Here is a 15,215-nt window from a genome sequence, read left to right as displayed (position 1 = left end):
GGGCCCTATCAAATTAACGGTCCATTTTGGTCAATTTCACCGTCATAGGATTTTAAAAATCATAACTTTCATGATTTCAGCTATTTAAATTGTCACAGTGTTGTAAATGTAGGGGTCCTGACCCAAAAAGGTGTGTGTGTGTGTGTGTGTGTGTGTGTGTGTGTGTGTGTGTGTGTGTGTGTGTGTGTGTGTGTGTGTGTGTGTATAGGTTATCAGGGGGAGGGGGGTTGTGGTACTGCTACCCTTACTTCTGCACTGCTGCTGGCAGCAGCACTGCCTTCAGAGCTGGGCAGCTGGAGAGTGGTGAATGATGGCTGGGATCCCAGCTCTGAAAGCAGAGCCACTGTCAGCAGCAACACAGAAGTAAGGATGGCCTGGTATGGTATTGCCACCCTTAGTTCTGCACTGCTGCCTGCAGAGCTGGGCCCTCAGTCAGCAGCTGCCACTCTCTGGCCGCCCAGCTCTGAAGGCAGCAGCACAGAAGTAAGGGTGGCGTGGTACGGTATTGCCATCCTTATTTCTGCGCTGCTGCTGCTGGTGGGGAACTGTCTTCAGAGTTGGATGCTTAGCCAACAGCCGCTGCTCTGCAGCTGCCCAGCTCTGAAGGCAGCGCAGAAGTAAGGGTGGCAATACCACAACCCCCCTAAAATAACTTTGCGACCCCCTTGCAACTCCCTTTTGGGTCAGCACCCCCAATTTTAGAAACACTGGTCTCCTCCAGGAAATCTTTATAGTATAGGGGAAACGCACACAAAAGACCAGATTTCACGGGAGGAGGCCAGATTTCATGGTCCGGGACGCATTTTTCATGACTGTGAATTTGGTAGGGCCCTAATTATAAACTACACCACCAGTCTTAAGGTTGTCTGCCCTATTCTTTGCAGTCTGCCTGATTGAGCATTCTCAGCATAGGCCCTCCAGTGACCATGGTCACATGGGTGTTCATTGTCTGTATTCTACACCTAGCCATAAGTGTAGACAGAGCCCAAGGGACATGAGAAATGCTAAAGATCTAATCTCTAACTTTGTCTGAGAATTGCCACTGGTGCATTGCGGCGGATGGGGGGTGGGAAGCAGACTAAGACTGCTTTTCAAATACTTTGCAGAGATCTGTATTGAATAGCGTTTTTCTTTACCAGGCATCTCATTAAGAAAAAGGACAGTGCACCAAACCACAGGTAGTTACAAAATCCCATTTGGATTAGAAAATGCAGGACTACATTTTCTTTCTTTTGTAATCCTCTCATTTGTGTTTGGTTCCTTTGTACAGGATAATAGCCTGTGGTAGCATTAACAATGGAAAGAACTAATAAGCACCTTTCTGAACATGTCTCAACAGTAGACTACAAATGCTTACTTCTAATCCAGCCAACAAACCATTTTAGTAGTTCTTAAATGTTCCTGTCTCCCGAAAGCAGGAGAATGAGGACTAAAAGTTACACTTGTTTTGCTAATTTTATTTTTACTTGTTCTGGATTGTCTTTGTGTGGTCTGATTTTTTTCAATAGAGCTCGGCTCTCATTTAGACATCTAAAGGAAGTGGCCAGACTTTTCAAAAGAAATAATAGAACAATGGGAGCCGCTGGGTGGTAAGATCTTTTCAAAATCTGGCTCCTAAAGTCTTGTGAAAATACTCAAAGCCTTGTGTAGTAATCTTTATTTGAATATATATCATAGAAGCAAAGTAAAAATAATATAAATAAAAGTAGTATCTCGTCACTTACCATTATCATCTCTTTGTCCTTTAAAAGATTAGTATCTCTCATTCCATAGCCCCGTAACAGCTTCCTCATCTCCATCAGTCTAGAACTTTCCTGCAATAACTTCACTCTACAAATAGATGTGTCACTATTATTAATAGCTTTGCTTCTTCTAACTGCATATTAAAAAAAAAATAAAGGTAGAGTTCAACCCTGAATTCTAATTGAAAGAAAAAACAAAAAAAAGAGTAAAATATCTTAAAAGATTTTGAGGAGATAGGTGTTAGGAGTTAAGTTATGTTCCCTTACTTGACATGTTTCATTTCCAAATGCTGCTTCACCAGCTGCTCCACAGCTGCACTCCAAGGCACCACAGCACCATGCATTATCTGCAGTACTGCATCAAATATCAGCTGCAAAGAAATCCAAATTTCTCTGAAAACAAAGCTCTACATTACATAATTCCTTCAAGTATCGTTTACCCATGACTCTGTTAGACATGGAAGGTTTCCTTCCCAAACTCCATTTATACAAGGGGGTATCCCTAAGTTTTACACAACACAGATACACCCTGAAAGCCTTCAAACTATCAGAATAATTTATAGCCCAATTCTGTTAGAGTTCCACATGCAGAACTCCCATTGATGTTAGTAGCAGTGTTTTATATTTTTAAAGTTTTCTAAGATGTATGCTTTATTTTTTTTCTAAGTTTCTGTCTTTTGGCAACCTTATTAAAAGGGATTAGAGAGCTTCTTCCAAAAACTTTAAATAAAGTATTAAATCATGCAAGGTGTGCTACAAGGTTGTATAAAGTTCTTGAAGGTAGGTCTAATTGTTATTAAATGACTAAAAGACTCAGGAAGTTGCTCTTGCAATGCTTCCAAAAATTTATATGTACCTTAACATAGTATTCTATGAGAAAAAAAGAACTGCTGATAATGAAACAACTCTTCTAAAAGATAAACCTACAACTACAAAGCCATGGTGACGACAGAGGTAATCCTAGTGGCTCAATGATAATGAAATGCACAACCACGCTGGCCTCTCTCCAAAATGGCACCACTGTGATTCCCCCTCCCACCCCAAAATCATGAAAATTGAGGGTGCTCTGCACCTTGCAGAAGGCCACTTGCACAACTACCCATGATAGCTGGAAAGCAGAAACAAAACAGCCTTAAGTAAAGGGAAAGGTAAAAGGCACTAGATCAAGCAAAGAATCCTCCTAGGATTGGCTGAAATGCAGGACAGTATTTGGCCCATCCCTTACTCCTACCACGCAATGTATTCTGTTCTTGAATACAAACATAATTTTTTCATTCATAACACAACAAACAAGCGTAAGATCCACTTGTACATTTATTTAATGTACTTACATCTGTATCAGATATGCAGCCAATGACAGCTATTGCCTTTGCCTCCCATGCAGTTTCAAACACTGATGTAGATCGTGTACGACAGCGTTCTAGCAAGTCCTGAGTATTTTGATAAATAAAGTTTAATATTAAACATTCAGAATTATGGCAGGAGCATTCGATAATTTAAACACTAAGGAACAGATTTTATCATTCAAATCAATTGGATTGTACACAGGAGTAAGGATATCAGAAGCTGGTCCTAAATTGTAAGAGTAAATAGCAAACAATCATCCTTGATTTCTCGCCTAAAATAACGTCCCTTTAAAAAGGGAGGGAAAATGGATACCTTTATATACTGTAAGAGAAGTTCATCCTGTTGTAGATTATGTTCATGTATGTATGGCTTTACAAACTTCTCCAAAATGGATGGAATGAGCTCTGGTGCCAAAACTTTATCAAACATGCGGAATACTATTGTACTTGCATTCTCCTAGGGGGCAGAAAAACAGTTACAGAAACACAAGCTCCACAGCATGTTAGAACAGCACAGCGAACAGCATTCTTCCTTCATTTCTCTAAGGGCCTTATCCAATGCCCAATGAAGTCAAAGGAAAAACTTCAGACCCTAATATTCATTGCCCAGCCCAAAGAAAACCAAACCCCCTACAGACTTCTTCCACAAAGCCTTCTTGTGTTGAGCTAAACGTTTGATTTCTCCTCCACTACAAGGTGTACTGTCATCCAATAGACACTATCAGAAACTGTAAACTAATAGGGGAAGGGACCATGCCTAATCACATTTATATAGCAGTTTATATCTTGAAAGCCTTTCCATGCAATAAACATACTTCATGACACCCTTTTGTGGTGGTTTAATATTATTATTCCTGTGGAACTCTCTGCCAGAGGATGTTGTGAAGGCCAAGGCTATAACGGGGTTCAAAAAAGAACTAGAGAAATTCATGGAGGATAGGTCCATCAATGGCTATTCACTGGGATGGGCAGGGATGGGATCTCTAGCCTCGGTTTCCCAGAAGCTGGGAATGGACGACAGAGGATGGATCACTTGATGATTACCTGTTCTGTTCATTCCCTTTGAAGTACCTAGCATGGGCCACTATCTGAAGACAGGATACTGGGCTAGATGGACCTTTGGTCTGACCCAGTATGGCCGTTCTTATGTATAGGGAAAGTAAGGCACAGCAAGATTAAATGATCTACCCAAAGTCAAAGGCCTTGTCTACACTTGCAACAGCATGGAGGGTACATGTAGCTACTTGATATGGACACAGTGGCAAAATGAGGACAGATACATGCATGGAATTAAGCAGCGGGTCACAACTTTAACACAATGGAGGGGTGCTACCTGCCTATCACTCATATTCTCTTATACCAGGCATTTAATTGGTTCCAGTGCAGGGGTTACAGGGCTCCTTACCACATAGCCCATAACACAGGGTAGACTCTACTCAGCCAACCCCCAGGTCTGAGCTCCAAGTCTCATCATCCTCCCCACCACAAGGGAGACAGAGGGTGTAGCAGGGTGAGGACCTCGGCCCGCAAGGATCACAAGGTCTGACCTTGGCCCACAAAGGCCAAAGTCTCACCCTATCACTTGATCCCAAGGCCCAGTACCAAAATCCCAGGTCTTTTACCTCTGGGAACTGTTCACGGTATTCTCTTAACTGCACTGGAAACCCGACGCAAGTTGTGATGAACAAACAACTCCACCCCAATACCCGGTAGGTCCTGTAGTGGGGCAAGCACCCCACTCCGGGGAGAAAGGGGTTAAAACCAGCTCTGGGAAAGGGCTGCCTGAGGAGCCAATCAGATGAAGGCAGGTAGCAGCCAATCCAGACCCGGTAGGGCTGGTATAAAAAGGGCTGTGAGCTAGGAGACAGGCAGTCTCACTCCAGCCTTGGGGGGGAAGGACTGGGCTGCCTGGGAGCACAGGGTACCTTCAACAGAGCAGTGCTGGGGAAGGGGCAGGCTGAGCTGGGGAGCTCAGGCCTGGCGACCTCCCTGGCAGAGGCCTGACAGGAAGGCTTAAGGAGGTACTGGGGCTGCAGGTCCAACCCCTAGCCAATGATGAGTGGCCATTGCAGACTGCAGTTTGCCCCTGAGTAAAGGGCTAGATGAGGACTGGCAGTGGGTCACTGAGGCGAGTGGGGTTCCCTGGGTGAGGGGCAGCACCCCAAGGTAAGGGACACCGTGGTCCAGGAGGCACGTGGGGCCTATACGTGGTGGAGATAAAGGGACTGCAGAGTGGCAGGTAAGGGCAGGGAGAAACTGGCCAGAGGAGGGTACTCCTGAGCTGAATAAGCTAATTCCAGGACTGACCAGCAAGAGGCGCTGCACCGGTGAGTCAGCAGTGATCAGGTACTAAGTGTGTTCCTACTCAACCCACTGTGGCTTGAAAGTGCTGCGAGGAAAACAAAATACTCCTTGATCCTCTGCCAATTGGCACATGGGAAAAACCTCATTCCTGACCCCCTAAATAGGTGATCGGCTAGACCCACAGCATCTGTCAGGCTGGGTTCTTATTCCTAGTTTGAGTGGGTAGTGGGCTGCTGGCACAGAGCCAAAAGAGGCCCCACATGGCCCCTGAACTGGGCTAAATTCTGGGAAATGTTGGCCAATCAGCACCTCTCTCCCCCAGCTGGCCAATGGGTGCCTGAGGGTACGTCTACACTACCCGCCGGATCGGCAGGTAGCGATCGATCCATCAGGGATCAATTTATGGCGTGTAGTGTAGACGCGATAAATCGATCCCCAATCGCTCTCCTGTCGACTGCTGAACTCCAGCTCAGCGAGAGGCGGAAGCAAAGTTGACAGGGGAGCCGCGGCCGTCGATCCCACACCGCGAGGACGCGAAGTAAGTAATTCTAAGTCGATCTAAGATACGTCGACTTCAGCTATGCTATTTTCGTAGCTGAAGTTGCATATCTTAGATCGATTCCCCGCCCCCAGTGTAGACGAGGCCTGAGATTCCCAGGGGGAGGCACTACCTATTGTCGTTTGGGGAGTGTCTCCCTCCCTTGCTACTGGGACTATCTCCTTTTCACTGCTGACCCCATCAAGTTCACTCACCCGTTGATGCAGGAGGGTGGCAAATGCTGCAGTTAAAAGTGAGCTGTGTCCACACTTTGGTGTGTCGTTACCTGCAGCAATGAAAAGTTGGGGGGGGGGGGGAGGGGGGGATGGGAGGCTGCGGGACTCTAGACTGCTAAAAATAGCACTGTAGATGTGGAAGGCAGTGTTTGGGCTTGTAAAAAGGTTTGGCATGTTTGTACTCTATCACCTAAGCAGTGCCTCACCATCTACACTGGTATTTATACCCATGCTAGCTGAGTGTACTCTATATGCCATTAAGTGAATATGAAACCAAAAGGTTGGTGTCAGAGCAGGGACTATTACCATGTAAATTTTTGGCTTGAAATCCTATGCTCAATAATCCACAGAACTATTCTGTTTCAGTGATTTTTATGAAGTGTCAACCATATAGACAGTACTCAGATTATTTTTAATATGCCTGCAATATTACCTTCTCAAAATCACAGAGCGCTAGTTTGCACCTGTACTTTTTGTGGAGATCTTCCAACTCTTGTAAATCATTTACAAGCTTTTTTAACCGATGTACCTCTTCGCAATCACCACACTTCTGAAACATAATAGAGAAAAATTTCCTGAGGAGCTTAATCGATAATTGTCTGAAGTTTGCATACTTTGCAGAACTGCTATTGTTTTCATAAAAAATATACACTAAAAAAAGTCAGCCCATAGTCTGAAAATGGGACATATCAGGAGTGGGAAGAGACAATGAGCAGTTGGTTTGCTTTGTTTTGCACTTTATTTCTTGTCACCTCTGTCCCACCCTATCTACAGGTGCTACTGTATCTATAGAATACATATTATTATAACCTACATAAATTTACTTTTATTTGCATGGACTAATCCAAGATTTGAAAAAGCTACTTGTGCCTACACTCCCGTGGCCTGGGAAGGTGGGGAAGTCCTATTTCTGTGGAATTTAAGCTTTCATTAAAACAAAACAAAATCTACTAAGTTGCTGGTCTTACTTCTGTGGAGATACTCTTTCAAATGTGAATTGAACGTAAGCCAATTCAGTGTCATTTTCCTGCCCCTACAAATAGGCATGTTCGTTGCCTTTGCCATGGTCCAGAACTTTGGCAAACAGCAACAAGTTAAACAAGACTAATTCGTTTCACCATTTCTATTCAGTAGTGACACTGTCAAGAATCATGTCAATTTCATGCTGCTGCTAAGAAAAGCTGACTAATAGACACCAGAATTATTCATGTAGGAATAGGATTTAAAAAAAAAAATTGAGGCTGGTGAGAGGTAGAGTGGCAAACACCATTTTGCCCCTCTTCACTGCAACCAGAAGGCTCTAGAAGAAGTGAAGAAGAAACAAAGGGAGTTCTATCTTCGTTTTGTATTGCTGTCCATCATTATTATCTGTGTGCCTGAGTTGGACCCTGAACCTGACTGGTGGGCACTCCCCATACGGTAGCCTTTTAGTGTCTTGCTAATAGGTTTATGTCCTCTTGATAATGTGTCTTTTTTAAAAGCCATAAATCATTCTGTAATATTGTTATATTGCAGGTGCTATACAAAATTGTACTATAGTATATTTACTACCTTCATATATAGGGATTTATAGCAAGAGTTGAGATTCTCAACTTAACTGAACTGAATACAGGAATCTGCTAAGTGTTATGATTTGTCACAACACAATAAAAGTGACAAACTGCAAAAACATATCATGTTGGATTGCTGAAGAGACAGCAGTAAACAAACTGTCTGATAGAGCTACCATAATTTATTTGGTTTGTATAATCACTGAAACGAGTTCAGCATTTCACAAAAGATTTGTTGTAAATATTGTTGAGAAGAGCAGTCAGGAACTTTCTGACATGCTATAAGTAATTCCCCCTCCCCCGCCCCCCTTTGGGCTAGGGAGAGACATGTCACATTCCAATTTCAGAACTGCAAATACGTTAAGACTAGCAAAAAGGACATTTGTTAACATGGCTAAAAGATAAGACAAAGGAAGATGGGAACCTAATTCCTCATTCCCCTGAAATGAATCTTCCCTCACCGAAAGAATATGTATTTTATTGCTAATGCTGGGTTTTAGCAATCAGATTATAAAAAGACTACATGTTAAGATCTCTGTCCCAGTAATGTAAATATTTAACAACATAGTGTAATCAATTAACTATACTCCTTACCAAGGGAATCCAACGACAGGAAGATGCCAGTCCCAGTTCACCTGGATTTTTACTTGTAAAAAACACCTCTGCCATTTGAAGTCCATTTTCTGGCCAATTTACCTACCCAAAATATTAGAAATTAGTGAGACTATCAGTACAAGTGTAGAAATACAACGTATGTAGAAATACAAGGTTTTTGCAGCATAAATGTACTTTACCTTATCAGTTAATTCAAGATTTCGAGCTCCTTGTTCCAGCCATTTTGCTAATATTTTCTGAAATGCAAAAAGTGATTAAAATGTTGTGTGCTAAAGCAAAACATTTACAATAATATGAAGTAATATTATTAATTTTTGAAACAAATTGCAGAAAGTCACAATACTAAAGAAATGGCTTTTCCGAGTATAAAAAAATACCATTTCTGCAAGAGGCTTACATATAACAGTATACCTTAATCTGAAAAAAATATTTTATATAAAAGTCATCTGCATGGATGTTTCTTTTAATAGTTTTACCTGTCCTTTTGGCACAACCCTCCTTACAAAAGGAATCACAACATTTTTTAACCACAGACACAGTTCTTTTACAGGAATGGTGGTACAGATTGTGTTAAGCAGGTGCTCCAGCATTTTCACATCAAAGCTGCTTTCAAAATCTGCCTAAGATATAAAAGCAAAACAATTATGTTTTTATTGTAGTGTATCTGATATTATATAATATCAGATAAAGATACTTCTCTTTCTAACATGGCTCTTTATTTTAGTGAAGAGTTTGGACATTCACAGATATGAAATCAAGAAAAAATTCTCATGTTAAAGAGAGTGTAGTCAAGTTAAACAAAACTTAAGTGAAGTGAATTTATCACAATATATAGAACACAATCTTGCTGCCACAAACTTCAGTGGAAGCAGAAATGGGCTTACAATGCCATCGCTTTAGAAAACCAAAAAGTTATGGATCTCTAGCTCTCTCCAGCAAGACAATGGGAAATTCAATAGCTTGTGGCCACCATTTTGGATTTGTTACATCTCAATTTACATAGCTGCTTTTAAAGCATTTTCAAGGGAGCAGTCAAACAAGTCTTAAGCAAGCCTTAAAAATTCTGTTAGTGAGCAAGGTCCATGGCTCCTGAGAAGGTAAACACAAGACGGCAAGCCTGACAGAGTCCCAGAAATGTCATCTTTCATGGCTTTGGCATCCCCCCAAAAGGACTTATCTGTAATGTTACAACAGAAATTAATTTGTCTAACCAGTAACAAGTTCAGAATGCAAAGGAAATAGGATAATGTAATCAGCCTCATCAAAGATGGGATCCTCTTAGACTTTCTACTTGTTAAGGAGGTGTTTAATACTGGTCTTTCTAGAACAACAGAGATTTAAAAAAACACCTGAGACTTCATACCTGATGCCTAAGCCAGAGGTATTGCGCACAAGGGAGATTGCCTTCTTGTAGCTGAAAAAGAATGTTCTTGAAAATATCTTCATTATTCAAGAATTCAGTCCAAGCAATTCCACTAGGAGTATGATGAGGAAAAGTGATTAGGCTTTCATGTACAGTATTTAAAAGATATATTACACATACATACACACATTCCAACATGTTTTTAAAGAACAGAGATAGTGGTAAAGTGAATATAGATTTTGAAAAATCATATCCCTCATGGCACACATCCACAAATACCAACTTTCTGCTAAATAATGCTTAAAATAAAGCATCTGCAACAGAAAAATCTAGGTTACATATTTTCACCACGTAGGCTTGGCTTGACTTCTCTTCTGGTTCAAATGGCCAGGGTTTACTTTACGTGCTCCCTTCTGGCCTCCTCAGATTTTGTTTTGCAAGGAGGCACAATGCAGCTACTTGATGGTATATCATGAGCCCAATGAAGGAATGAATACTAATGTCCAAAAAAAGGCGCTGGAGTGTATTTTCCCCTATGTGTGTGGCAGAACTACCACCAACCTAATGGTTGCGTACAGGCATGGAGAGAAAATTAGACCCCCATATAAGGAAGACACACATTTCTCTCTGCTTAATTTGCTTGTAATAAATAAATCAATAAATCAAGCAAGCAAGCAGACAAACAGCAGAGCAGGCTGACATCTTATGCAGATAGGAAATTAAAAAACAAGACCATAGAAGGAAAAGGAAAAAGCCTGACGTACTAGATTGAGCCTTTGGCTAACACCACGAGCAGCTCTGGGGAAAAATTGAGACTCAGAGTAAAGGAACCATGACTGATGGTCAGAATTCCTTTCTTTCTCCCACCATGTTCCTGGGGCAGAAGTAGCTTACTGCAGCCAGGTTACTTCCCTCTCCTTTGTGCTAGCTCAGCTGCCATGTTAGGTACAGAAGTGGAGCTCTGCCGCTTTCCCACTACCTGCTCTGGGGGCGGGGGGGGAGAGTAAAAGTAGGAGTGAAGGAGGCGACACCAAGTGGAAAGCCCCAACATTTAAAAAAAAAAAAAAAAAAAATTTAATGGAAACCTGAATTTCTCTGGTCCAAAGACTCCATAGAAAGTAGTTAGCCTTGCTTGAGCTCTCAGTACCTGTACAGAGATAAAGGAGTTATTTTAGTTGAAGGGAAAACTCTAGATATTCAGAGAGTGATGTTAAAATGGTTAAGAAAAAAACAATATAAAAATGATAGGTACAGGTGTTTTCCAAAATCTCTAACCAATTAGTCAAGCAGGACAATTTACTTAGTACATATTATTCCAAAAATTCAAGACTATAAATGGCTTATACTCCACCTCCTGTACACTGTAAGAATACCATCTTAGCTACAACATGGCTGAATAAACACAAAAACATTTTATAGTTGTTTAAAAGCTCCTTAACAACATTAAAAATTCAAGAGACAAACATCAGATTGATCTCTCTGGTTTCTAGAGTACTTAAGAAGCATTCATTTCTATAGCAAGAGGAAACATTTCATGCTGAAAGGAATATCAATATCAGGATCTCTTCTCATATTTTAAGAGTATTTTTAGATTAAATTTTTAAGACGTATAGACATTAATCCAATTTTTAAAATTGCCTAACTGTTTAAAGGAAGTTAACCATTTTTAAAATAAAGGCAATTTTTATTTGTTCTCTTACTTCTGTTATGGACACTTGAACCCCATCTGATAAAGAAGCAATCATTTTGTCATCTCTCTTCAAGATCTGAAATGAATGTATTAACACACAATAGTTGGCAATACTGTAGATGCATAATGTATCACATATTGCACAGCACTATAGAATTTTAAAGTAAACACTAACAAAAAACTAGTATCTTCATAAATCAAGGACTTGATCCTGCAAGTTCTCAATCTTTCCATGGGATCTCTGCATGTATGTAGAGCCCCGCAAATCTGCAGGTATCCGCTTTATATCCGTGGACCATTTCTGCTGAATACGCACGCGGGGGGGGGGGGGGGGGGCCGGCGGCGCGGGTCAGAGCTGCAACCTGGGTCACGGTAAGAGCTGGGTGGGCAGCTGCGGCGGACCCTCCACCTCCCCTGGGCAGGTGGCCTGAGTGGCCCCCAGGCTGCTCCACAGGTCTCCCCCCTCCCAAGCCAGCGTGGAGGCCAGCTGGGGAGCTGCGGTGGACCCTCTACTTGCCCGCGGTGTGTGTGTGTGTTGGGGGAGTGGGCTGAGAGCAGCCCCCGGCCGTGTCCCCGGCCTCCAGGCTCTCCGTCCAGCCGAGGACAGGTGGAGGGTCCGTGACTAGACGCAGGCTCCCCACAACTGCCCATATGGCTCTCCCTGACTGGGCTCCGGCAAAGGGGGGGGGGGAGGGGAATGATGCCTCGGAGCCTAAGCCCAGCTCCCAGTGTAAAGCCCAGCAAATCCACGGATATCAGTGGATACCTGCAGATAATTTTTGTGGATCGGATGCGGATACACATCTGTGCAGGGCTCTATATGTATGCAGTGTTTGCAGGATCAGGGCCATAATACATCTACCTGGTTCTTTTAAATAAGGCAGGAAAGTCTGGAATGTGAAAAGAATGAAAAATTCAAATGTTTAGTTTTCAGTCCATGCAAAGGGCTTGGTAGGCCTGCTGCCCAAGACTAAATCCTGGTGTCCAATGTGCAAACGAAACCCTGTCCTGCTCTTTGCATAGGGGAAAGGGGAAAAGGATCCCTTCACAACACTCAAGAGCACAAGGAAAGTCATCTAGAAAACTAGCCCACACACCACATCTACAAGCAGAAATGATTTTCATGTTAGGCAATGTGTCTGGCATGCTTGCTGTTGACAGTAAGCATTAACTGGAAATAGGCTTTACCCTAGCGTGGAGTGGAGCAGCAACAACAAAGTGTACTCAACAGCATCTCTCCTTTTGCTTAGCCCTTAGTTTGCATAATTTTTTGGCTAGCCCTCCAAAACAGTATCATTCTTTGTTGAGCTGCAACATCCCTTGTAGGAGTGACAGTCATTCAAGTCAAGTGGGAAAACGGAGCAGAAATGTACTGGTATGAGCAATTTCATATAAAACTTACTCTGATTTTAGCGTAGTTTAACATTTCCTGAGTTGTTTCATACGTTGGCCATGGAGCATTTATACAGTAATCCACGACAAAATGGTTATCCTGTTTGATTAAAGAAACAGTTTAAAATTCTTAATTCTCGGCTCCCTTTCAGCTTGGTTGAATGTGTACAATAAGAGTCATGCAACATATAAAGCATTTACCTGTGTTTTATGCAGATTTTCTTTAGCTTCATCCACAAGGTCTAACCAAACTGTTTGACCATAACTCCCAATGGAAGATGAAGCCAATTTCTCTAAAATAGCACTTGCTTTTACTTTGTAAACAAGCTGTTTTAAAAAACAAAGGCAGACACTTTTAAAACTAGCATCCTACTTCTTTAAAGAGATAATCTCTCTCTGTAGTTGAAAGATCATCACATGGTCAGATCACAATATTATTCTGGAGGAAACTAGGTCCAAATAAGGTGCGTGTCCTCATTTAAGTATTTAACTATCATGGTACTTTTTGGTTTACTAAACTACATGTTTGCGCGGGAGTGCAAGGTGGGTGATAGAGTCCTTTAGGCTTTTTCCATATGATGTTTTATAAAGTTGTGTTAATTTTATAAACTCCTATTTATCTTCAGGACTCTGGAAAGATTAAATTCTTTTTTCTTTTTTTTCTTTTTTAAAAAAGAGCCTATGGCTATTTTAACTCATCATTGAAGAACTATAAAGTTAACTAATCAAAACATGCTGCTAATCCTTGATCACCCATTAACTCACTCTCTTTCTAAGTAAAATTATTTGTTGATAAATTCTAATCTTTGTCGTGATCAATTTCAGAAAATATGATTAATCAAATTTTCTAGTGCACATAAACAATTAGCATTTCGTGTCTAAGACGAATGCTACAGTCCAGCTTCTGCTACTATTCGAGTCAAATGGCAAAACTCCCATGAATTGCCATAGAAAAAGCTAGTGCAGCATTGTCCCCAACATGATTTTTTGTCAACCGAGAAGGGTCTGTCTATAAAAGAAATAGTTCAAGTTCACAATAAGGCCAAGAGAGCTTCCCCTGGGAAGTGCTGAGGTCTCTAATAGGAATTGAGGGAGCTCAGTACCCTGCAGGATTAGATCCAATACCCCAAGGAAGTTCTAATAATAATGCAATGACTCAAGCCAACCAGTCTTATTATTGTTAATCAACATACATTAAGTGCTGCTCTTCAAGCAGTGCTACACCCCCTGATGCTTATATGGGTAACCTCCATCAGAAGGCATACAGTACTTTATGCAGAATGGTTCAGAGGTATATTAGTTACGTCAGATGAAAATTTACTTCTTTCACACTCAACTGTGTATCTTAAATCAGTTTATTTTAAAAGCTAATTCACAATTTGAATGTTTTATATCCTATTAAGAAATTAACAGAGACAGAAACTCGGTTCATAAATTCAATCTCACAAATTAATCTCTTAATGTATTGCCAAGTATGAGTCATTTACCTCAACATCCAGTCCAAACTGAATCGCAAAATTCTCAGCTTCAGTAAACTTGTGTTTGTGAAGTAAGCGTCTTAATCTAGGGAGTGAAATTAAATAAAGCGTGATAACGTATCAAAGTTACTTAAAGAGAAAGCAAAATTTCAAAGCAGAAAATATACCTGTTTTCTGGCAAGGCTTCTGTTAAACTTCTCAATACTAAAACAGACACCGGGCCTTCAGGGGACCTGAAAGTGATTATGGAATTATGATAGTGTATGGATATAAAATAATTGGACACATCTCCATATAACCGTAATCTAATTAAACATAAATATATGACTTACTTTTGGTGATTTTCATTAATTCCTTCCAAAAAATATATTGTATCCTGCAGTAGACAATTATTAGAAACTAAAGTTACAAAAAAATAAATCTCAAGCAGTACAAAGCAACTAGCAATAATGAAGAAGCTATTAATTTGGAATGTAGATATTTCTTTTCTCTTATCCAATATCTCATCTATTGCGGTCTCACTAATATTTTGTCCAGGATGGCTGCCACCATCTAAAACTTAAGATGGCCCAAACTGAACTCTGTCTTTCTACCCCAAATCCCCCCGTTATCCCATCTCAATTACTGTTGACACTTTCATTCTGACACTCAAGCCCTCAACAGTAGTGTCATTTCTGACTTCGCCCTCACCTTCTTTTCCTACATCCAGGCCATATCACCTTGACAGATATGGCAATTTCCTGCAGTATCCTTGGGAGGCATTATTGAATTAAGTTTCAATATTTTTTGAGGTCCAATGTATTAAATTAATGGTTTGTGTGTTACTTTAGGCCAGGATTGTATGTAACCTCTTTGGGGGAAATGGAATGCAAGGCCTGGATAATCAAAAGGAATATACTGAACAATATGCCTAACAAGAATGGACATTTGGGACAATATATGTAAAGTGGATTTCCAGGTA

At 41.1% G+C, this 15,215-nt stretch overlaps 1 protein-coding gene across 1 annotated transcript in view; it reads right to left on the bottom strand.

Moving 5' to 3' along the window:
• The window catches only part of KNTC1 (kinetochore associated 1), a 72,134-nt gene that overhangs the window by 43,650 nt on the left and 13,269 nt on the right, over positions 1–15,215 (bottom strand). The window contains exons 13-28 of the mRNA XM_065417797.1: positions 14,587–14,630; positions 14,422–14,487; positions 14,264–14,339; positions 12,978–13,103; positions 12,787–12,876; positions 11,395–11,460; positions 10,780–10,841; positions 9,695–9,806; positions 8,808–8,951; positions 8,511–8,567; positions 8,311–8,412; positions 6,600–6,716; positions 3,402–3,545; positions 3,074–3,172; positions 2,010–2,113; positions 1,725–1,830 (exon numbers count right to left, since the gene is read on the bottom strand). Coding sequence (XP_065273869.1) covers positions 1,725–1,830; positions 2,010–2,113; positions 3,074–3,172; positions 3,402–3,545; positions 6,600–6,716; positions 8,311–8,412; positions 8,511–8,567; positions 8,808–8,951; positions 9,695–9,806; positions 10,780–10,841; positions 11,395–11,460; positions 12,787–12,876; positions 12,978–13,103; positions 14,264–14,339; positions 14,422–14,487; positions 14,587–14,630 — 1,515 coding nt within the window. The remainder of the gene's footprint in view (positions 1–1,724; positions 1,831–2,009; positions 2,114–3,073; positions 3,173–3,401; positions 3,546–6,599; positions 6,717–8,310; positions 8,413–8,510; positions 8,568–8,807; positions 8,952–9,694; positions 9,807–10,779; positions 10,842–11,394; positions 11,461–12,786; positions 12,877–12,977; positions 13,104–14,263; positions 14,340–14,421; positions 14,488–14,586; positions 14,631–15,215) is intronic.

Source organism: Emys orbicularis, chromosome 16 (genome assembly GCF_028017835.1).
Source record: "Emys orbicularis isolate rEmyOrb1 chromosome 16, rEmyOrb1.hap1, whole genome shotgun sequence".
Taxonomy (NCBI): domain Eukaryota; kingdom Metazoa; phylum Chordata; order Testudines; family Emydidae; genus Emys; species Emys orbicularis.
The sequence above is the reverse complement of the archived record's forward strand: the minus strand, read 5'-3'. Positions and strand labels throughout refer to the sequence as shown.